Genomic DNA, 24,889 nt, shown 5'->3' with positions numbered 1-24,889 from the left:
ATTGGTTAAACTCAAATTTCCACTACAAAGATGAAGGCAGTGGCCCGTAAATTTACCCACGGAACGAGTTGTAACCTCAGACAACAGCAATTACGTTTGAGTCGATCACATTTCTTCGCAGTCCTTTGGGGTTGGTTGTTAAGGACGTCATATTCTTCCAAGTTAAAAAGTAATTTCCCGTGGTTTTTCATTTCCTCGTCGCCGGCTCTCGAGTGCACTTGAGTCGCACCAGAGCTGGAACGCTTCCTGCTCGGAAACGAAACAGAAAGGAAGGACTCATCTCCCTACTTCAAACTAGGCGGGATTTAATGATTATCTTTAATTCTCCGAGTGGCCTCCTCAGACAACCACCCTTCTCTACTCTCCTCATCACATCCTGAAGTGAGCACTTTGGAAGAATCCTCGCTAACATCCACAAATTATTATGTTTATCCCCCCCACCCCACACACAGATTAGCACCTGCTACCTTCCCCGATCGGCGAGCGCCCCGTTTGGTCATCATTAATCGAGCGACTTCCCCTCACATCCAGTGGAGGGACAGTCCATCACCACTCGGGCCCTAATGAGTTTGTGCGATGTGTATGAATGGCTTCAGGTGCCACACAAGCAGCTGATGTCCGGCGATTGAGTAATCGCGCTAATGGGCCCATATATCAACAAGTAATCAGAAGACGTCAGCAAAAGGGTTAATAGAGCAGGGAAATAAGAATTAATGATGGCTGTGTTTCAGGGATTTGAGAATTTGCGAAGTCACAGAAGAAATGTTTATTTTCAAGGAGGAAGTGAGAACACGTTAGTTATGAAAGATACTTACTCAGTTTAAAGTTGTCTTTTTAGACATGTAATCTGGAAAATGCCCCCAAAATTTCGGTCTGGACATTTTCTGGTGTCCTCATCACCAAAAGTTCTCGGATCCTGCTCCTCTTTTTCATTCTGAAATATTTGTATTCTTCCTGTTTGCGTGACAGAAACATCATGAACACGCCCACACGCTCACTGCTAAGTTTTCCGTCTGTATTCCCTCTCTAACATATTCCAGACATTTTTATTGGTGGGGCTGACAGGAAAAAGTTCTGGAAAAAGTTCTGGAAAAATGTCCTGAGCGTTTCACTCGGACATTTGCGTTTTGCAATAAGTTACAGTGACTGATTGGAATAACCTGATCCCAGAGCGGCTTAGCTCTGTAGGGTCGCAATAAGTACTTCAAAAAACATAGTACTCATGGTAACTTTAGGTTTATATAAGTACACACTATATCCTGTTCAAAGGATTTTGTTTTCATGATTTGCTCACCACTCATTTGTCTGTGTTAATTATATTTTTACGTTTTATATTGTTAATTAAAGGCTGGTTTCTTAGAAAAAAGAGAAAATAAGGAGATTAAATGTTTTTCTGGCATGAATTCAAATCTAAATCGAACACACACTTTGTTAAAAAGACTTTTAGATGTTAACAAACCTCCTTAACCCCACGTCAGTCTGTCCTGCCAGCTTTGTCCGTCGCCAGACTGTAATTCTCAACAAAAAGTCAATGTTATCATTGTCCTCGGTCCAGAATACAGAGGCACAGCCTGTGCCAAGCGCTGCGGCGTTGGGCCTGTCACTGGCTGTTTTCTGCTAGATTGACCTCCAGCAGGAGAGCGTGAAATGGGGAATGATGCTGTAGCGTGGACAGTTTTATAGATGCAGGAGGACAGCGGAGTCAAAGTATCGCCGCAGAGGACGCGGACCCCGTCGCGCCGCTCTCCCGGAACAATGGAGATGCACTCGCTGCCTCTGTGGACGTGCTTCATAATGAGACAAAGGGCAGGCGTTTGGACAGGACAATTAATAAAGTAAAGGGGAGCACAAAACATGGACTTTGGGAGCTTTTGACAAGTTGTAAAAAAAAAAAAAAAAGGCAGACACACATGCCAGAATAGAGTATTTTTCTCCTGGTGTCTGAATTGTGGGAAAGCTTCCACCAGCAGCGTGTCAATCTCTCGCTGTATCACATTTGAAAAGGCCAAACGCTGCCTCTTCACACATTCTGTCTGAAGGTTCAGACCGGAGCACTGACGAGCAGGCTGGGCTGTCGGCCTCGGTTTAATCAGAACAAAGTAACTTTCTCACTCGCCGACCCGACAACTAAGCACACGACGTGAAACAAAAGAAACCAGAGTCACACCATCCCTTTAATGTCTATTTGCAAAAGGACCAATATTATGGCAGTAATGGCCAAAATTATGTCTTCCCCTTGATTAGCCTATAAAATGCGTAGAACTAAATTATTTTCTGATAACCTTATATTTCAATTAGAAATTTGAAAGTTTGCAAGTTTTAATTTCCATGCAGTCAAGAGGAAGTTGCAGTTTTCTAAATGAAAACAAGCCTTTAAATATATAAAGAACGTTTTATTATGAAAAAATATATATATATATTTACTCTCAGCTGCACGCAGCTTTGTCCCTTGGAGCCCCGCAGGCTGTTTATCACTGTGACCTGAGGGGAAACTGTTCCCGCCTCTCGCGGGCGATGATTCGGTCCAACAGGAGCGCGGCGTCGCCCTCTATTCTCTGTAAGACCCTCCCATATAAATGACCTCATTACTTCTCCTTACTCCTCCGTCATAAATCAACAGCAGCCACAGGTAACCATGCGAATATCTGCTCGGGGGGGAAAAAAGCATATTTATTGTGCTTTAGCTCTTACATCAAGTTATTATGCATATCCTTCCCCTATATTGTGCTTTTGTTCTGCTCGCATTATAGAGTATTAGTTGCTGGGAGGCGTCTTGGCTGCGCACTTGAAAGCAGTTGTGACCACACACTTGTTTGGGCGCGTTTCATCTTTGTTTATTCCATTTAAAAGTTAAGCCGCTTTTCTTCGCCTAAATACCTTCTGCAGAGATCTGAGCTATTGTTGCGGAAGCTGGTGCGGCTTCTTGTTTCCGACTCACAGAGCAAAAACTCTTTTCTTCTTTTTTTATTTTTTATACATCCTCTGTTTATCTTTGTATTCCAGTGGATCTCAGACTTGTTTCCTTTGCGGTTGATTATTTCTTAAAAGGCGACAAGTGTATCAGTGCAACCTCGAACTGTCAAGCTGCTGAGTGATTCGCGTTTATCGCTCCAAATTCGGATGTTTGCAGATGTCAGTCTTTCAGGATATTTGCAGGCTTCGCTTTAAAAAATGACACTTAAGTAAAATCTCTGTCTGAGGAAATTTGAATCTCGAAAACGTGGCACGATGACAAATGACACAGATGTTTTTGATTTGTGAAAACGTCGTGGTGCACTCGATGTTTGACGAGCGCTTCATTCTTTGCGGTGTCAGAAATGTATAACGTCGACAAGGGCTTTATGTGATGTACAAATGTAAACAGATATGAAAGCTCAAGGCCGCAGCGGCAGCCTGACGATGAGAAAGAAGCAACATATGGCCTAAAGAAGGGATTAGTATGCTTTCTCTCGTCTGAAGTGTGCAAAGGCTTCGGGGGGGGGCTGGAGAGGGGGTGTTGTTTACCAATCCCGGAATCTGTGGCTTCAGCAGCTAAATTAACTCAGATCAACCTTCAAAAAGGTGCGATTCAAACCAGGAGCCCGTGGCGGTGAGAAAAAATATTGATCCGGTCTGCAAGTTTCAAATCCCATATCCTCGGAATTCAGGACGAAAAACGCAAAGTGTTTTTAATTAGAGCTCCTTTCTGCCACGAGGTTCTCTTCCCCCGTCTGACTTTCTGCTCGTCTCCCCTTTGACTCGCCGCCAGTCTCCATTGTCTGCAGCCTCAGCTTGAAGTCGAGAACAAAGTCGCCAACATGAGAGTCATTTGGTTTGTGTGACACGCTGTGACAACTTCCAGTGTAGCGCAGGAGTGTTTGGAAGCTTCGCTCCTCTTTGTGCCGTTATTGGCTCGGAGCTCCTGCACGCTGGATTTGAAATGAAACAGCGGCTTTGTGGTTAAAGTGTTGACTCTTGGCTCATTTTCGAGGGAGTTTTCAGGCAGAGCACAGAGACAGTGCAGTATTAGCACTGCAGCAAAAGAAGGGGAACTGTTTTTTTGAACACATATAATTTCAGTCCAATGTTCCAAGAAATATATATATGTGTGTATATATGTGTAAATGATAAACAGCCTGTATTTATATAGCACTTTTGTAGTATTGATGACCACTCAAAGTGCTTTATGGCATTCACACACGTATTCTTAAAAGACTGGGATCAAACCGCCGACCTTCTGGATGATCCGTTCTACCCCCTGAGCCATTGTAGAATCCTGTAGAATCCTGAAGCCTTATTTTAAAACAGTGTCAAGTTTGTCAAAGTATAATGAGGACTATATCAATTCTATTATTACCAGATGATTTGCATGACACCGATCACAAAGGTTTTTAATTCTAGCCGTGCCCTGTAGATGCATGTAAACGTGCCTTCATCTCAAATATGCGTGTTTAGATTCCCATGTGGAGATACTGACTGAATACTGGCTACACCTGCTGCATTCAGCTCACATTCCCTTTGTTTTGCTGCACAGGAGAGAGAAAGCCATGCCAGCGTTCACTCCTTGCTCTCCGGGGGCTTTTCTTTAAACTCAGAGGTGCCAGATTCCGGCGCTCGGCCGTCTACGGGTGCTTACACCTTCATATCATTGTCTGATTCCCCCTTTAAACTCTACAAGGCTGCTGGACGCCCATTTGAGGGTACACTTAAGTAGAAAGGTTCATTCATCCTCACTTTCCCATCGCTGATTACTCCTGGCAAGGTCAGACCTCCGGCTGTCACCACTGATCCGACAGTGGGTGTTCAGTTTGCTCAACCTCAGGATCACTTCGGGGCGCCGCTCGATTCAGCCATGCCCACCGGGATCCTCTCTCAAGCGAGGCGCCTTCCTTTTCTCATCACGTTAAATTGAACGCAGGCCCTGCCGCTCGTTTTCCTGACCGAGCCGAGGGAGCAGTGTGCCGGACCCACCGGGAGATTTCAACTTTCAGATGGAAGTACTCGGCTTCCCACGTGAATCTGCTTAAGCGCTGCGAGCCACAGAATGCGAGGCGCCCGGTGGACACGGAGGCGAAAGCAGGAGCGTGGATCTGCTGATGCTTGCTTCCCTGAGCAGCGTTGCCGAGCGGTGTGCGTGAACTCCTCCACCTGTGGAGCTCGTTGTTGACAGTCGGGCTCATGATAGATACGGTATGTGCAGAGCCTGAGGTGCAAAACTGGATGAAAGAAATATGTTTGCTGCTGTAGTTTCAGGCAAAAGGTTCATATATCAGCTCTTAAACAGATAGGAAGCTGCAAGTCATCTCATATTGAAGATAATTCACGAGGTAAAACCTTTTCCACTTGTTTCCAGGCACCCCAGATCTCCTTTATTTCAGTCTTTAAAACTTTTCCCCTATATTTACTCTGTATAAAAAAGAACTCTAAGTCTGAAATTGATTTGTTTTGGAGGAAATTTGGTGGATCCAAAGTAATAATTGAGAGTCTCCACTGAGGGCTGTGTGGAGTCGAGGCGTTAGTGGATTAGGACTTATCTACGTGTTGGAAACTCTCCAGCCGGCTCCGGAGGACTTCTTTGACCTTCGAGTGGTTCTGAAAGTATAACCACGGTTAAAAAGTTTTTTCCGGGCGCGAGTGTGCTCTTGTTTGGTTCAACTTTGTGGTTTCCTGGTCTCACACTCTCAGTACTGCTACACCTTCCGTGTTTGGATGTATGTGGGGAGGCTGACCTTCACTGGCAGGTCAGATATATCCTGAGCAGGCGAACACGTCCTTGAGCCAGCTAATGAATCCCGGCTCTATTGATGCTGCTCCTCACCTGACCCTGTGTGTGTGTCTTAGAGAACAAGTGCATGAATCAAAATTGCTAACAGTGTTTTTCTCTGTGTTGGGCGTCTGTTTGTCTGCGTGTGTGTTTCACTGCCTTAGCAGAATCCCTGTTCAGCGGCCTGGGCCTGGGGGCGGTGGTGGGCCTTGGCTTCGGCGCGCTCCTGCTGCTGCTCGTGCTGGTGGACGTCAGCTGCTTCTTCCTGCGTCACTGCGGCCTGCTGATGTGCATCACGCGCACGCTGTGCAGCAAGAAAACAGCCACCAGCGGCAAGGGCAAAGACATGGAGGAGGGCAAGGCTGCCTACCTGTGAGTTATTCTTTTCTTTATTTCACGGGAACTTTTAACTCCTTCTTTTCCCAGTCATAAGATCATTCATGCTTGCAGATGGTGCATCTGCTGTGGGTGTATGTTACATTGGCTAAAGTTTTGTTTCAGTTTTTTTTGGCTGTATAACTGTGCAACAATGAATTATAAAACTCTAATGGATAAAGAGAAATTTAAACATATTTCAAGATTTTAGTTCCAAATGTTATATCAGCAGTTTGGGCAGAAAAGTCTCACCTTTCAAATATTTACCGATAGCGCGGTGAAAGTCTTCATTTACTGCAAATGAGAAAAGGAGTTTTCTTTTTACCATTTACCATAGGTACAGCTACAACAGCCGCCCAACCACCTTTTCAACCACAGTATGTCTCTGATTATGTCTTATTCACTAACATCAGTGCTTTCCATCCACTGTGCCGTGAGTTCACCGTCTTTTGCATGCATAGCGTGTACGTGCACATCCATGATGTAAGAAGTGTACCCATGTTTGTAATTCACATCACGTGCCGTCTTGGTCTCTGTGTGTCCACCTCTATGATCATATAATGTGTGCATGCAGATATTGTGAGTGGCCCCACTGGAGTGTGTGGATGTTTTCTGTGAGCAAACACATAATGTATCTTAATTCCTCTCATGCAGTGAAAATCACAATCCAAATCAGTTTTCAGATTCAGCCCCGGTACTTCAGTAAAGGTTTGTGAGACGACCATTTTTGTTTCCAAAGCCGTCAGTGTGCCAGACGAGTGTAGGGGCAGCAGAGAGAGGGCGAAGAGGAAGGGAAGAAGAGGAGGAGGAGGAGGAAGGAGGAGGAAGGAGAGCGGAGGGGAGGAGGGGGTTGACTCTTGCTGAGTCACTAAGCTCACAGAGCTGGAGGGCTGAGTGACTGCCTGATCACACAGCATGCGCAATCTGTCTCTGCTTCATGTTAGAGCTGCCACGGTAGCAGCAACTCACACAGGCATTTACAGTCTCCATGTTGCAGCTACAACCTCCTCATGGGTCTGAGACCCGGTCGTTTATCACAGTGGCATCACCGACACAAAGCGCAGACATGTAGTGTTACCATGTAGTATTATTCTGGAGTTTACATAAAGTGAAGCAGAACAGGGCAAAATGCTCCCGACAGGAAGAGGTAGGAGGTCGAGATTTCTTATTATCAGGGTTTTATCCATCATTCTGATTGTTTACGACATCTCTCCTGTTGCTTGACGCAGGAACGTGGTACAAATTTCATTTCATTATTATTTCTGGCCTTTTTGCACATGACATGCAAGGGCCACCATGCTGACGCAAACCAGGCATGTTGCAGTACATGGTCGGCACCTTAACCTTTGTCATGCACAACAAGAGAAGAAAGTGACGTGAGTCTATTTGACGTTTAGACCCCTCGTGATGTAATCAAGGTTGAAAGGGGTTGTGGCTGCATCTTATAGGAAACCCCTCCTCCCAGGGTCTAGACACTAGTGGATGGAATCTAGAAGAAGTAAAGTATCTGATGAGATAAGAAGAAGAATTTACAAAAATTAAAGGGATACTCTTGTTGTCCTTCCTTGAAGTTTAGGGACTGACAAGAGACACCATTTTAAAATATCTTAAAGATGATGCAGCTTAGGCCAAGATATGCAAACTTGTACAAATTTCTAATATGGATCCATGTCCAGAAACACCCCCTCCTACATTTCCCATAATGTAAATCAATGTCCTGAGTTTTAAATGTTCTAGTTCACCTTTTGTTTGTAGACACAAGATTATGAACAGAGGAGCAGATAAATAAAGAAAATTATAGCACAGCCTAAACATCATGGACAAATCTTTTATCAAAATACTGTGCACCGAAAAATGTCACATTGCTACAGTATATTTTTTTCTAAAATGAATGTTGCACACTCTGTATCCCCACATCTCTGCAGACTAACTGGTTTCAGAGCTGCAGGGAATGATTACTGCAAAAATAAGTTCCCCCGTTGTATAGTAACTGAATTCCTCTGCGAAACTACAGTGACAGTGAGGCGACGCAGTCGTCTGCTGTAAACTGAGTCACAGCACTAAGTAGGTGGAATGATATAACGCCTGAGATAATACAAAGCTCAAACAGTCCCACTGCGTGTGCGAGACTTCAGTCGTGTGATTCTGAGGGGGCGGAGGTGTACTGCGTCGAGAGGCCCAGCAAACCATGCTCTTACAGCGATGGTCTCGTCTGGCAGAGAGGATGACCTTCACCCTTTATTTCCCACAGCATGAAACCCAGTTAACAAGAAGAAAATAAAAAAACTACGTGACTTCACAGTTCCAGAGAACATTGTCTTCTCACTTTGATGCTTATAATAGCAACAGCACCAGATAAAGGGAGTTTTTTGCTCTGTTTTCCCACAGCATCAAATGGGCGTAGCTATAACAAGCATTCGAGACATTATTCATAGGAATAATTGGCCCAAAAAATCGCACACATCATGCGCATTTCAAATTGGTTGTTCTCCAATCTGCAATTTGTTTTTTAGACACAAAAACTGAATATGAAGATGGACGACGCATGTCAGCTTCTTACGGCTGTGCAAAAATGGAGCTAAAATATCCTGGATACATGTGCCGCCATCTTGTATCAAATAACAAATAACAAAACAATAAGATATGATATGAACTACATAAGTAACAGAAACCAATCTTTGAGAAAAACTCATCTGACGGGACTTTCACTTGTTTGATTGGCCCATGTCCCGTCTGATAACTTGGAGGAGGTCGGGTTTATGACATGTACTGCCACCAGCCACCAGGGGGTGATCAAGATGATGTGGCTTCAATTTCGGGGGGAGCTGTCCCATCATCCATCTTTATATACCACCTGTGGGTCGCTTGCCTTGAGGGAAATCACCCAGCAAAGCGTTCAATAAACTATAGCTAGTGAATAAAACAAATTTTAAAATGTAAAATGTGATAGATTTTTAGTTACACCCTATTTAAATTGTATCTCTAACTAAAGACAGTACACTGTTCTAAATACTCAGTTGCACGTTATCTGTCATGCCCATTGTTGCAGTATTAACTTAGCCGGAGCTGGATCCGTGCACTGACAGATGAAGGATGGGCGACGGTCTCTCTCTATTAGAAAAGCTGTCCAATCGTGCCAAGATCAGTCAGGACACGCTGGGCTCTGCGGCCGCCTCAGGAAAGTCCACGTCCTCAGTCAGTCCTCACTTTTTGTTTTTCAGTGTTAAATAAGCTCTTGATGTCACAGCAGGCCCAGTGGGCAGACGGGAAGAAAAACCCACAAAAGCTCTGGCGTCTGAAGTCCATCTCTCCTGTCTGGTTTTGGACTGTTTTATTGCAAAAAGTGCGACAGTCACATTTTTACTTTTTGCAATATACTCATATTCAAGCAACTAACAGTCGGTGAAATTCAACAAATACATGTTGCAAAGCCTCCAGGAGTAGTTTGGTTCTGTGCCCACTTTTTTCTCTGCCTTGTCTGGAGGCGTTTGTCTTGATATTCACCGACGGTGACAGCAGCGAATCCAGTCCCATCTTGTCAGTCAGAGACCCAGGGATACATCCGTGCACCTGTCTGGCCCTTCGCTAACCTCCCGGCAAACACCTGAGGGACGGCATCACACGGAGGTTCAGTTGTCAGTTGCCGGTGACAAATGATCCTCATCCAAATGTGTACCTGGAAGTATTTTTCACGAACTTCAGAAAAAGCTCGGACCGCACATCGTCACACTGATGATCGTGCGGGAGACAAGAAGAGTTTTCTCAGAGACAGATTTGACTTGGAGGAGAACAGACTGTTGAGCATCTTAATACTCTGATGACTCACGGCAGGAAGTAAAACACACAATGCCGGATTTACTTTTAAGGCCCTGGCGTCCTGCTGGGAGGAAACCTCAACAACGTTGTCAAACACTGAAGGAAGAGGAATTATTGGATTTATTGTTTAATCATCTTATTTTTTCAGCTTATAGTCCCAACTGTATTCCTTGTAGTATGTAAGGAAAGCACTAGTTTATGTGAATGTAAGCTGTAAGTAACTGAGTCTGATCTTGGTGATAAAACAAGCTGCAGCCTCCAGGATTCATCCGTTTACAGTCCGAACAGTGCTGTGATGTATTGTAGATAATCTTGAAATTTATCTTGTTTTGACTTTCACTATAAATTGGCACATTTTTGAAGGATTAGCACATTTGTGAGAAAAATTTAAATATAAATTCAACTTTCAACAAACTTTTTTTTAAAGGGAAAAAGGTCGCACCTGAAAGTGTGTGAATTACATTATTCAGTCACTCGGAGGTTGTTATTTTACAGATCTGCAAGAAACCAAGTTTCTGCACAGTCTCTTTTGTACAGTTTACAATGAGATGTAAGATGTAGTGTTTGTCACAGAATGAGGGGGTAGTTTTCATTTATAAAATGGTATTGAAGCAACAGTAGATTAATTACAATAGATGGATTTGAAGTACTTTGCTCAGTCATCCCTGATTAGACGCCCCTCTTTAATTACTGCTTTCACGTTTTGCATTTTATTATGAGCATAAGCATTTTTCACCCTCTTTGTCATTCTTATGCAAACATAGAAACTACTCATCATCTCGGCGACACAGAGACTCCTGATTGTAGAAACTTTGCTAGGAGACGACACAGTTTGTGATACCGACGTGCAGAGAAAAACTTAAGTTTGAAACAGACGTCTGACATTTAATTAAGTGTGATTTTGCAGAACCCCCTGTTGACACCAGAGCAAAAACGAAAAAAAAGGTGGTTGTCTTAAGAAGCTAAAAGACTTCAGAGTGGATTTTGTAAATGAGGGACGACGTGTTTGGCCTTGGAAAAGACGACTATGCAAACAAGCCGGTTCCTATGATGTGAGGCAACAAGGTGCATAATCCTCACGTGAGCCGCCAAGTGTCCATCAGCAGCTTCGTCCTTGTGTCCTTCATCAAGACTTGCGCTCGCTGTCGGCTATGATAAAATACGCCCGAGGAAAACATTAATGTAAAAGTAAAGATTTAGATAAGAGCGTAAACAAGCGCCCCCCGGGCCACCTAATTTATCTCTTTGAAAAGCAGGGATTGTAGTCAGCCTTTATGGGCCGCCGTAGATAGCCCCGTGCTTAATTAACGTCAGCGGAGGAAAGAACAAGTCGCCCCCCGCTGTGCTTTGGTGTCACTTAGAAGCGTACAGATTACAAACACACATCTGCATGCAGACTCTGATATCTCCCAGCCCACCATGAGGTGCACGCAGCTGCCGGCTCTCGCCACATAATCAAAGAGGCTTGTCAAGACCCAGTGGCATTTCCTTTTCGCTTTGTGTGCCAGACCTTGTTTTAGAAGAAATGCTGTGGGAGCGCGTGTGCACCGTACGTACAGTATCTGCACAGAAGGTGGCGTGTGTGTGCCGGGGTGATGTGTCTCGTCGAGGCGGGTACACGTGGCGAGTCTTTTCCTGTAGGGTACGTTTTCACATCATATCAGCAGATGATACAGCTTCACGCCCTTTGTGGAAAATAGTGAAACTAAGCTGGATATGAGAGTGAAATCAAACCCGGTCTCGTCCACCCAAGTCACAGTGTGAGGCTTCGATCCATCAAGCGAACTCAAGCAGAGCCCGTCATTTGCACTCTATCGACTGTTTTTCCTCTTTTGTTATTTCCCCTCTTTCGCAGCGGACGCGAGACATCGGTATCAGACATGTAGAGAAAAATCGGTTCAAATCACACGACTGCAACCTGCAGTCCCTGCAGCCAGGACCGAGCACCTGAGGGATATCAGACATTTAAAGCAGAAGGGTAGTTTTCCTCCGGACTTTAATACTCTGCCTTTGTTTTTACAAGCAGAGAACTTCTGTAGTTGTTGATGCTTTGTGTGTCAGCAGGATTACACACAAATACTAATGAACAGATTTCTACAAAACTCGGTTAAAAGATGAGACACGAGCCAAGAAGAAAATGCATTTTGAGGCGGATCGTGATGAAGTGGCAGAATCACTTTGTTTTAACTTTGCAAGATTTGGTTATTTCAGCAAAGTCGCCAGAGAATAATATTTGGAACCTAAGAGTGTGTGCATCCAAATAAAAATCTGGATCTAGTGAATTTAATTGTGGTTTCACTCTACTGAGTTCTAGTTTAATTATAGGACAGTTCATTTATTTCATTGATGAATTTTATATGCAACATTTACATGAACATTATTCCTGTATTTATGACCAATTTCATACACCAACCAGTAAAATTATTATTAATATAATAATATAATCTACAATTAACCTGATTTTTACAACCCCCTAGTCAATTTATTTTATTTCCCTCACTCTCCATTGCTCTAAACGCCCAAAGTGAAACTGGAGAGTTCCTAGTGAAACTGGGAACCTTCATCATTTATACATTCGCTGAAGTTAATAACTTGTTGCTGCCGTTCCCTTTGCAAATCTCCAGTGGGACATTTAGTCAGAAAATGCATTTGTGATCATGTTGAGTTGATGTCCCCTATAAAGAAAGTTAAACAGCGTCGGGACCTCATTTTTCTATATGTTGACAAAACCCCCCCGTCGCAACGTAAATCCAATCTGGGTTAGCATGAGGCTAATGGGACATGAAATTGGCTCCACTGTGCGGGAACTTCAACATCCACCAATCAACCAAAGGGGAACACCCCCTTGGCCAATTGCAATATTTGGGCTTATTAGGTACAGTATCACGCAGAGCCGCTGCTCAAGTCATGATCTCCCTTGGAGTTTGCGAACATCTTGTATGTGGCTGTTTGGAGGTGATTTTATTCCCATATAGACTTTATTTTATACCATAAAAGTTCAACTTTGTGAGACAGCAATGACATCACCAACGGCCACTGAAGTTAGGCCTTTACATGAAGACATAACGAGGATATAATCAGTGTATTAAATGAGCAAACCTTTATCCCATAAATCATCGCCATTACTGTTACTGGGGGATTAGTATTTGATCTCATATTAGATTAAACTACAAGAAAATTGCATATCCCCAAAACTTCTAGATTAGGAAAGTTGCTCTAATTCCTGATTTCAGACATTTCAGTTGTATGACAAAGGATGGGGATGGAAGGTTTAGTTTTTTTTTCAGCATGTGACATACGAGTTTGAATTATCAGCAAAAGCTGGAAATAGAACAGAATCAAAAGCAGCACGAGCCTGTGAACTCAGGAAATGAGTAGCCCTCATCCGAACTGTGCGGAAACTGGCCTGACCGTGTTGAAGTGCACGGATCAGGTCTGCGATCACTTTCTCTTCCTTTGTTCCAAACCTCTTGATAGAATCAGCAGCTCGGGACAGGAGTGCACTGATGAGGCGAGAGCAGGTAAAGGCTAATGCTCCTCATTGATTTCCTCTATTAAACTTATAGCGAACCCCAAAAAGCTGCACCAAAGAAGAAAGGATCTCGCATCTTTGATGTGCAAATATACAGCTGCAGCTCTTATTTTTGCACTTTAGTGTTTAGTGTTCGCTGTGAGTTTGTTGGAGGACAAATTGCTTTGAGACGTCCCTTGTGTAAATTTCAGCACAGAGCTTTATTTTCCAAACTGAAACGACAAAAGTTAGTCGACTATTGATTTCACACAGTCCCTATGTTAGTCATTATGTGCTTGAGATGTCCCTTCATACGTCTCATTCTTTTGAACGTGATGTCTCAAGGAGACCTGGAGGGAAAGTCTAGTTGGACTCATTGATGAAGCGAATAGATTTGGGTGGTCAAAGGTCGAGATCCCTGTGAACTGATTTTCTTGTGAACATGATATATTAGGATAGGTATGACCTGATTAGAATTTGGGAGGTCAAAGGTCAAGGTCACAGAGACCTCACATGAGTCTGAATGAAACTGGTAAGGCCTTTGTTTTTAAGTGGCGATAACAAACGGAACCCAACATGCAGATTTATTCGATTAACTCTGAGCCCTGCACATGAACAAATGCATCGAAAATCGAGAACTCTAATCTCTCCGCCACCTGTAATAGCTCAGAGGATTTATAGAGCCTCGTTTTTTAATAGCTATTACCTAATTAGGGGCCATTTAAAATGTCCAAATGCAGCATGACTGCAAAAGAAATTAGAATAAATGTGCAATTCATATTAGAAATTGACACAATTTAAATCACACAATGTCACCGTATTATTCTACTCTGACTTTTACCCAGTCGCCGTATTAACTCTATCAGGATAAAGTGTCTTTCGGTGCCAAATGCGGTTTGAAGCTCTCGTACATCACATTAGTTGAAACACAGGCTCGTTAGATTTTCATCATGCGGCCACATTAACATAAAGATACGGCTGCGATGTCTTTCTGCGGGATTTTTCCAAAGCAAGACACTTGTAAGATGAGATGAACGGGAGGCAGTCGGCCAATCGAATAGCTCCTGCTTAATAACACATGCGTGGGTTTTATTTCTTTTTTTCACTCCCATGGAATGAATCAAATTGAAAAGCGAGTGGGAGACGCGACAGCTCTGAGGTGATGTTATTCAGGTCGACCCGGCAACAGTCACCTGGCGACCAAAGGGAGCAGCGTGGATGCAGGACGTACAAGGCGGAGGAGAGCAACTGCTGAGATTGTGACAGTAATTTGATAAAATGTTGAATTTCTCTGGTAGTAATCATAATAATCTTATATTTTAGATCAGTGCACAAGATGTTAAATCCAAGTCCAGGTCATTCCTAATGACCGTTGCGCATACTCTATAACTCAGGAATGCTCAAACATGTTCAATAGAAAGATATATTCATATTCATACTACTAATACTACTATTCTTAGACTTGCAAAGTTTGAAAGAAGTCAGAATACAGCTCTTGGATCTATACACTGGTCACTAAGTAGAATCACCGTAGTGCCACTTTAAGGTTTTACAATCTCTTATAAATGTGTGTAACGCTGCATTTTACAAAGTGCACACATCATTCACAAATGATATATTATTTCCTAAGACGTTTCCTGGGGAAAAAAACATTCTAATTGCAGGTAAAACATAGTAATCGGTTGGTGCACTTCCACTTATTTCTACTAAACCAACACAGCGTTGAGACTTGCGTTGCCTGGCACCCTGGCTGATGGTGGTGTGTGCATGGTGGCCTGCATCTCTCGTGAGGTTAGGTTCCATCTGTAGTTAAGATTAAAGTTGTGGAAAGATTACACACTTTTTCAGTATTTAGATCAAGATCAAGATGTTCCCCTAATTTTAAACTAGGCCTTTAAGATTGGCTAATTACATCCATAAAAACATTGATGTGCTTAAGATGCTGTATTTAATATTGTCGTTTGGATAACTGAAATATGTTGTGAGTGAAAATCACTGTCACAATTCTAGTTCTTCTGTGTGTCAATGCTGTTTTATCTATTGTATGAATATTATTTTGCAGTTTCTCTAGAGAAATGTCCCTCTGTGGAGAAAGACGACTAAATGGGATGTACAGTATTCATGTTGCACTTTTCAAGTCTATCACTCAAAACTTTTGGGTTCAGTGTCTTGCCCAAGGACACCTCCGAATGTGGACTATAGAGGAGCCAGGGATCGAACCGACCTTCTGGTTAGTTGACGACCCTCTCCACCTCCTGAACCACAGCCGCCCTGTGACTTTTCACTCAATGCACTCCCTCTGTCCTCAGTCAACAGAGACGTACACACGACTTTAGGTCAGTCCAGGCCAAAGAGAACCAAGAATATGTATATTATTCCTCTGTGGAGCCCTGTAGAGGCTTTTATGTTTAATATCCCTGCTGCCTTTTCACTTTAATTAAGCCCATCATTATTAATCCTGACGGGGGCGCCTCCTTCACCCGCCCAAAGGTCTACAAGGTGATAGAGGGTGGGCTCGAAAGTGGGAAAGCAATTTACTGTGTGTCTGCTTGTTACAAAAACATCCACTGGGTGGTCCCGCCCGCGTCTGTGTCTGTCCACATAACTTCTACGTCCCTGTGATAAACCCAAACTCCTGCAAATCTCACATCTGCTTGTGTTAATCCGGTTCGTCATCTCCTTTTTCCTCCGCAGGAAGCTACCGTTGAAGGAAGAAAATGGAAAAGAGTCTCTCAAGCCGGATACGATTGAAATCAAAGTGCACAGTGACAACAGCCTCCACACAAAGCCTGACGACAGCAGGGCGTAAAGGACGCAAGGAAAGAGAGGAGGAGACGGGTCGAGTCCCCTCGCCACCAAAAGAACATTCGGATCACAAGACCAAAACCCAGAGAAACTACAACACTGGAAAATAGTGGAGTAAAATACCATATCTGTTTATAACGATGCCCTGAATGAAAGGCATGTGTAAATACAAATAATAGAGAGAAAATAGAAAGGAGGAAAGGGTCAACCTTTTAGACCCCCTGCGTGATAAATGTATCATGTTCTTGTAAACATGGCGTCAAGTGGAAGGCTCTTGTTTATCAATGATTGTAGATTGTTTTTTTTTGCTCGTCTCACTTTTTGCCGTGTGTTTCAATGTTTTTTTTAAATTCCGATTCTGCTTTTCGTTTCTCTATAATTTCTTTTTTTTAGAACGGTCATGTCGTTAAATGACGATGCGCCCCCCCACCCCACCGCAACTTCTCAGACTCCTCACGCAATCCCCAATGCGGTCGTATGCTAGTGTGCCCCCTTTTTGTCTGTTGGAGCAAAACGCTGCGTGATATTCCGATGATTTAAACCCAGTGTCCTTAGCGCCACACTACAGCATCCTTTCTTCTTTTTCATGCTTCTAATAGCCGGGCAAAGTGTCTGGCTAACGAGAGGCACATACAAGCGGTAGCGTTGTGTTTCAGGCGAGCCGGCTTCAAAAACAACAGGCGAAACGCCACTAACGAGATTCGAGACTTTACTTCTCGCAGGGGGGCCATTTGTAACATTTAAAGCGTGTCCTCGTCGTGAATTATTAAGAAGAATCTAGGCTTTATCTGATGGTTAATGTCGTCTGAAAAAAGGGCTGTTGTGGGTTGTGTTGCAGGGGAATATCAAAGAAAACACCACAAAAATCGAGACAAATAGAAAGAGCGTGTTGTGTTGCGGCCTGTGACACAACACGCGTGCACTGATGTCAGCCTTTTGTATTGACATGAAACATCCTCCTACAACGTGGGTTTTTTTCTCGTGTGTGTTCAATCTGCTTACTGAGGGTTTAACTGAACTGCCAGCCAACGTGCACTTTGGTACACGACTTGAAAAAAAAAAAGAAACAGACGTCCCCGCAATTACTCTGAATGATGTCGCGTAATCGTTTCTATATGTAGAGGGCAAAGAAAAGCAGAGTATCCTCATGGGAAATAAACCGACATGCGTACGTTGATATTTAGCTTTTTATCTCTTTTCTGTCTCACATTTATTTTTCTTGGTTTTCCTCAGTCTGATCGCTGTTCTCTCTGATGTTGTCACGTGTTGTACATAGGTGGGAAAAAAAAGAATATTTTACAAAGCTTTTATGTAAATATACCCTAAAGGATGTCTTCTTTCTTTTCTTTTTTTCAAAATGCAACAGGCTTTTATTTTATTTTTTTCAGACGAAGAACTGTATTTCTTTTATTTCCTTCTTACGTTGTGTTTTGGTCAGAAGTTCAGTGATGGTGTAATATTTGCTTTTTTATATCCATTTATTTTCCCTTAAGAAATCCCCTGCCCTAAGGCTATTTCACGGCATTTTAACGGAGGCAGTAATTATGGCATTAGTGTGCCTTCTTTTCTTTTTTTTTGTTCTCCTCCACCCTTGTGGCCCAATGCCGCGGCAGCACTGTCAACCATCAAACAAACTTTTGATTGTCACGTTGCTGCTTCTTCTCTTTCTTTCTTTTTTTTCCGCTGCCACAGAATGAATTTTATTCGTGACGCTGTGAATTCCTGGAAATGTAGTTGTAAGACTGTGGGTCGTAGTCGCCAACACTGGACAGAAACAGACGTGTTTAACTACCTAGTGCAACTAGATGTCAGGTCGACGCCGTGACTTCAATCTGGCTTTACCGCCGTGTAGCGTGCATACATGCGTGAGTGGTTGAATACACTTGTCTAAATGAATCAGGTCGCATGTATGTCTGTTGAATGTATCTGCACGTACTGTAAGTCAGTCTGTGAGTGTGTGTGTGTGTGTGTGCCCACTTTTCACAATAAGAGTCTCTCAATTCCTGATAACCTAGTCGAAATCCCAATATCTTGCTGTTTTATTTTGTTCTGATTCATCTGTTGATTTTTGTTCATTATTTATATTCGACACTTTCCAGCTACCTGAGGCGTTAACGCGGCCCTGCGAGTCATATGTGAACATGCCGAGGTGAGAATATCCGTGTGCGAGGGTCTCTCCTCGAGCGTGGCGAGCTCTCACGCGGAGTTTTGGAGTGCACTCCGATGGCTAAAACCTGATTATGTGCTTCTCGACAATGATTAATTCCCCCAGGGTGCAGCACTCTCCGCGCACGCGTCTGCAAGCCCCACTGCCGCCACTGCTCCCTGCCTCTCTTGACTCCATTGGTTTTTATCTCGGCCCCTCGTAGCGCTGGCTTTGTTTCCTCACAGTGAGCCCTTGTACCTGCATATCTCAAACGGATGGTCCTGCCATGGAGTGGTTCCGCTGCCTGTTACGATGACTGTAAATATGGGAGCACAGTGCCTGGAGGCTATACGATTTGTACATGTTCTTTTGTATTTGAATATGAGTCTAACCCCCCCCCCCCCTTTACCCTTCACCCTAACCACCCCTCTCCCCTTGTACCCTCCCTCTCTGTCTCCTCCACCATGCCTTTTCTCTGTAAAGGGGGTAATACAGGTGTGTTTGAGCTCAGTGTACAGTATGTGTCCTCTTTGTCCCCCCCCACCCATGCTCCCCACGTCCCCTCGGACTGTCCCCGCTGAGTTTGCTTTGTGCAGGAGGTGGGATCTATTGATGTCTCGCTGTACGTACCTGTGGAACACTTGTGACTCCTGTCATTTGCCGCTGTAAATAAACATGTCCTGGTAGAAGAGAGTGAGCCGCTGTGGTTTGTGTGCTTTTCATTCGGGCCTCTCCAGCTCACGAGAGGATATCCTCCAGGGGGATATGGGATTTTTGAGCTGCAGCTACCACCAGAGGTAATAACTCGGTGCAATATTTATCCGTGAATGTGCCTGTTCAAAATTCATGATGATGCTTTAACCCGAAAGTGGAAGAAAGAGCCAAAAATTACAGTGACAAGTACATTCAGGCAGTGCAGAAGAGTACAGTATCCAGTTCGATTTATATGAAACGCAGAGGGAGACTGTGGCTTCTAAATATATTAATTATTTATAAAGGACAACATTGCTTCCACACACATTCAGAAATATTTTAAGGTGTGAATTAATCATCTGTCGTAAAACTAACTAATGCGTCTTTCATTCTTTTCAGTTTAAAATAACCTTAGAACAGATTTATTTTTGCAAACATCCATTTATAATATAGATATTCGTGTTAAGAGGTCCAGAGCCCGCCAATGAGTCGTGGGATCCGTGTACAAACTGTGAAATGAAAAATGGGTGTGAGTTTCTCTCATTTTCAGCTTCCTGGGCTTCTCCATGAGGTGACGAACGAGGCTGACCCCTCTCGGGAAACGATACAGTCACAAGATACTGATACTGGCGGAACATTTCATTCTAATCCCCCGCATTGTAATTGTAGTCATTTTAGTCTGGTGCGGCCGTGTGATAAAGGCTGACAACTCCACAAAGGCACAACTTTAATAGCTTTTAATTTTTCTCCCGCTGTCGAAGGCAGTGGAGCTCATTTTTTTTTCCCGAGGACAGAGCTATTTTCATCAAGGTCATTCCTAAACCTAGATTACTCCCGCTTTTTTTCATGGTAACTGTGCTGCATCTAAATCTGGCCTCCCTTCCTTGAAACAGTCCAAGAGCTTTAATGATAACAACAACAAAAACACAGAGAGATGGAGGAGCTCTGCTCAAAGGAGGAATTAAAACAATTCTGAATGGCACGGAGGAGCCGCGGTGTTTCCTTAACAAAGCTGCCCCCTCTTCATCGCTCATTTGAAGTCAGTTGATAATGTTTCTCAGACGTCTCCCTCCTCCCACGTGAGGGAGGGAGGGAAACAGCGGGCTGCCTGTTGGATCCTGGCTGCAAGGGCCTCTGTTAACAAGGGGAACAAACTCTCAACTTCATCACCCACAGGGGCTCAAAGGAAGTCTGCACATCAAACACTGGGCCTCATTTGGATTGGAGAGATGCAGAAAGGAGCAATATTGGCCACTCAGGGAGGAGGGGGGGGCACGTTCGCAGAGAGAGAAGAAGTCATCCTCTAATCCAGTTTGCGGTAGTTTGGCAGCCTGCTCTTTTTACACAGGAAGTTAGACAAACAGCAAATGTGTGTCTGACCACACGCCACAGGAACAGGTAGCACAGTAAGCCTGCCGGTAATATTCCTCCCCTTAATCTTTCCGTGTGCAGAGACTCCCATGACACCCCACACACCTTAATCCCAACTATGAGAGAAGTTGTGGGAAGTCTGGGAAAGAAATCTCCCCCGCGCCAATGTCGAAGTTTCTCGCTCTCAAGTGTGCATGCAGAATTCCACGCGAGCAATCATCAATTCTGAAATGTTGCCAACATGCGAGTGGGGTGGAGCTTTCCGCAGAGAGCAGTTTGGCTGGTGCAAACCTCTCCCATCCCACCACACTGCTTCCTTAATCTGCCTGATTTCAGACTCTCCCAGCAGGGGTCTGTCCCTCCTCTGTGTTGACGGGCGAGGGGATGGGAGGCAGCAGGTGTATGTGCAGGGATGAATTCTCATAAAGCACAACGATATCATTATTCTTCCTGCAGGTAAAGTAGTGTTGCGCTTTCCTCTGCGTTTGAGAGCTTGACCTCTGTTGCACTTCTGACCACAGGCCCAGCTGTTATGCGATATTACGTCACACACAAGGGAAGCAGCAGAGCCAGATTACTTGGAAGGTTTCTGTTAGTCAGTGAAAGTTTTTGTGTTTAATCTTAGATGCAATGAATTTCCCTCCAGATATTGTTGAAGTATTTGAACAATTGCTTCATGCACAATTATGATTTGCTTGATATTTGCAGTGAGACACTTAAAAGGTTTGCACAGCAATTCATGAAAGAAGTGTATGGAGCCCCCGAGAGAATGGATTTAAGGATGACTATATAGTTTCCTGTTCTCGTCGTGCAATATTATAATTTTTATTATCATAGTTGCACAAGTGTGCAGCCACCTGTGTCCGTACAATCGCCACACATCTCTCCACATCTAAGAATTCATCTAAGTTTACTTCCTATACTGTAGTACTGAGCATATTTGAATTAGCTGATCCATACTGCACGTTGCACTGGGAGAAGATGAGTGCAAATCAGATGAAATGGGCTCAGGAGGAATAGAAGGACAAAAGTATTGTGAGATAACACAAAAAGTACTGCAGGAGAATGCAATGCGATAACACAAATCATGTTGCAAGGGAAAATATCTTCAAAATATTATATTTTTGACCCTTCAAGGACTCCACAGAAGTGAAACATCAGGGGAGAGAAGAAAAATACTGTCATTCACTGTGAAAAACTGTTTTAAAGGGGAAAATATTTATTTTGCATAAAATATGGTCACACAGTCATCGCCAGTATTTCAATATATGACTTGACAAAACAATATCCAGCTTTAAGTAATAACCAACAACATTTATGGCTAAATGTTGTTTGTACCTGCCTTAATGAAAGAAGCCAGCATCCCTTTATTCTTTCAGCTTTGTGATCAAGTTTGCACACGTGTCAAAACAGCCAAAGCGAGTGCTGCCTGTCGCCACGGCTGCTGCGAACGTCAATAAAAACCAATATTCCTTCATTTGAGCGTCAAAGCTGCTTCTTGACCTCGGAAACAAAATAACGTCGGCTCTCTCCATCCTGTGGTTTTTGTAAGTGGATGGAGTTTCGCTCTGTTGTCATTGAGTCGACTCTGAAAGGTGTGGAGGAAGAAGAGACAAGGTGAAGACGCTGTATTTGACTCATGAGCAGATTCCTGTCGCTGGGACTGAGAGACCCTTCCTCCCGGTATCTTCTATCACCAGCATTTTTCAGTACGCTCAGGCAAAAGCAGCATCACTTAGCATTTCTATGAAAACCATTCACGTCCACATTCATGTGGAGCTCCAGCTGAATGTGCCACAACATGACTTCTCCCTGAATTCAAAATCTGCCACACTCAATATAACCCGATCAAGAGGAGCCGTGCATTGAGCAACTTGTGTTTCTGAAGATGTCGAGATAATTCATGACTTTTGTGTGGTGTTTTTTTCCGGGGCGAGGTCGGGAATTCGCTTTCGGAGCAGCTCGCACAGGAAGTGTTGCTCCCAGGAATGAAACAAAGTCACACGACCTCTATTCTTCTTATTAAAAGCAGCGAAACATCAAGTGATAAAACAGACCTGGCGCTATCTCTTCCTTTTTGTCCCAAACAAGCGAGACACTGCAGGGGACCTGAGACACAATCCAGATGACAAATGAGTGCTTTGCGGCTGCTCGCACGGGGGGGCTGGGGCTGGCATTCAAGGACACACGGCGAGGATTTTCCAAGGGAGAAGGCCTAAATTACTCCAGGTTGTAACTCTCTCAGAGTGATGCAGTGCCTCAGAAGAGACGCGGCGTGTCGAGCTCGTGCGAGGAGAGGCCTTTTGATATTCAGCGCCGACACGGATAAATACATTGAGACGGAAATCCGGGTGAAGCCACGCACGCCGGTCACTTTATCTCGTCTGTGATCTTTCAGTGCACTACTTTAATGTTTTTACTCGGGTGATGTCACAATGAATGGAATCAATTGGAATTCACTTCTGCAATTAAAAGCCATTGTGAGTTATTTTCAAAGAACTCGTGTGACATTAATCAAGGTTTCATACCAAAAGAAAAGAGTTACAAGTTACTACCTGGTGTGCGTTGTTTCAAACTGGGCCTGCCACTGGGTGAGTTTAAAGTAAAAACCCTTGGATAATTCTCACACAATTACACATCACCAATAAGTAATGGTCGGTGCATTATTTTACAATCAAATGCTTTAATTTCTTTGCTTTTGCTGAAACTGCTGTGCAGGAAAAAAGAGTGATGATGTCGGATAATAGTGCAGATCCAGAAATGCAAAGCCCAGTCATTCAATAGACTATGATAGCTGCAACCATGGACTGTATATAAAGATGTATGACTTTATGTATGTCTAAGTTTCCTACTATTGTCCGTAAATGAAGACATGTCTGATACACAAGGTCGACCAATCACAAATCAGTCCCAGCTGTCAGTCATGACGTTTCACTGCATTTTCACAGCATCAAATAACTGATTAAAATCGGTCTTGCCAGAAAATACCAGAAACCATCTTTGGGAGAAGTTTGACGTGTCAGTCAATCAATCAATCTATCAATCAACCAAATTTTATCTGTATAGCAAATAGCCACAATTCACAATTTGTTTCATAGGGTTTAGGTGTGACATCCTCTGTCCTTCAAGGACCTGGATCCCAGGTGCCTTTAACTTTTCCACGTCCCATCCACTAACATGGAAGAGGGGGGGATTCATGACATGAACTGACATGTCAGCCACAAGATGGCGATCAAGATGCTTTGGCCTTGTGGAGCAGGCATTTCCTCCATCCTAATGGAAAAATGGCCTTTCCTCAACTTCCTGTTCAAACAGGAAATGCATCATTAATAAGGAAGTGAGTCTCATTTCCTTCTCCATTTTTTATCAGGGCCTCCACAACCACCTTCAAAAACACAGGTAAATGAAATGAAATGATTGCTCGTCTTACTTGTACCCGCTCAGATTATTTTTGTCATTAGCCTTTTAGCTTAGAAGCTAATTGAGGAGCTAGCTGAGGTGCTAACAGAGGAGCTAACTGATGGTGCAGCAGCTGCTGACACAGGCCACATGGCTGCAGCCGGTGCACTCCCATTCAAAACCACACTCTTTAGTTTTCCGACATTTGAAAGTCACCAAAGGTTTGTTCACCTCTAAATGACTCGACTCCTCTCCGGCTTGTTGTTTTGAAAGCGAATTAGCCACAAAGCTCCATTAAAGACGACTAATGTCGGCTAATCGCTGCCATTCATTACTTGTGGGATTAATGGGCTCACGCGCGGTCAAGATCACGTGCATCTCATTTTGTGTTGGTGTTTGTCAGGGACTTAAATTGTTGATTTAAGTTTGGTGACTGTGTTTTGTTTTTCTTTAACTCGTGTGCTCAGGTTTGTTGAATGTGCTGAATATATGGAGGATGTCTTCCAGGGGGAAATCTCAGAGCCAGAGCCGCCATGACCGCACAACTAAGTCTCTGTCATCATTAACCACCACATGCATAGATGACACACACACACACACTACTGTATGACTTGCATCACTTGTGGGAGTGGGAGACGTGTTGATGACTTTTGATTCGTCCCTTAAGAATCTCGGGGGAAATGCTAAGCAATTGAATCCAATTTGCAATTTGCCCTTTTATTTCTGAAATTCAATGTGGTCTGTATATTCCATTTGGTTTGCTTTAAGTCCCATTAGTGCTACGGGGGCTACACTAATCTGAATAACACAATACCATGTAAACAGCATTTTCTGATGACCTGGAATTTGGAGTAAGGGATAATCAAATTGAGACATGTGGAGTATTCTGACCTTGGCCACATGTGGACATGCACGTCTTGAGTTTTTACAGCATTTAGCAATATTGCTGCCCATGTAAATAGTCAATGTCAGTGAGTCCACCTTTTTTGGCTTTTCGAGTAAATTACCTCAACAATAAAACGCCTCTCAA

General features: G+C 43.6%; 1 protein-coding gene across 3 annotated transcripts in view; it reads left to right on the top strand.

The window, feature by feature from the left end:
* Nucleotides 1-19,093, top strand: part of LOC118103648 (neural cell adhesion molecule 2) — a 248,823-nt gene extending 229,730 nt beyond the window's left edge. Inside the window, exons 16-18 of one of the 3 annotated variants that reach the window (XM_047339009.1) lie at nt 5,908-6,115; nt 6,456-6,495; nt 16,140-19,093. In XM_047339009.1, coding sequence (XP_047194965.1) covers nt 5,908-6,115; nt 6,456-6,495; nt 16,140-16,196 — 305 coding nt within the window. In that variant the 3' untranslated portion in view covers nt 16,197-19,093. The remainder of the gene's footprint in view (nt 1-5,907; nt 6,116-6,455; nt 6,496-16,139) is intronic. The other 2 variants (XM_047339008.1, XM_035150791.2) reach the window with 2 other exon arrangements.
* The last annotated feature ends 5,796 nt before the right edge of the window (nt 19,094-24,889 follow it).

The sequence above is a fragment of the Hippoglossus stenolepis genome, chromosome 24 (genome assembly GCF_022539355.2).
Source record: "Hippoglossus stenolepis isolate QCI-W04-F060 chromosome 24, HSTE1.2, whole genome shotgun sequence".
In the NCBI taxonomy this organism is placed as follows: Eukaryota; Metazoa; Chordata; class Actinopteri; order Pleuronectiformes; family Pleuronectidae; genus Hippoglossus; species Hippoglossus stenolepis.
Note: the sequence above shows the minus strand (reverse complement) of the source record. Positions and strands in the feature narration are given on the sequence as shown.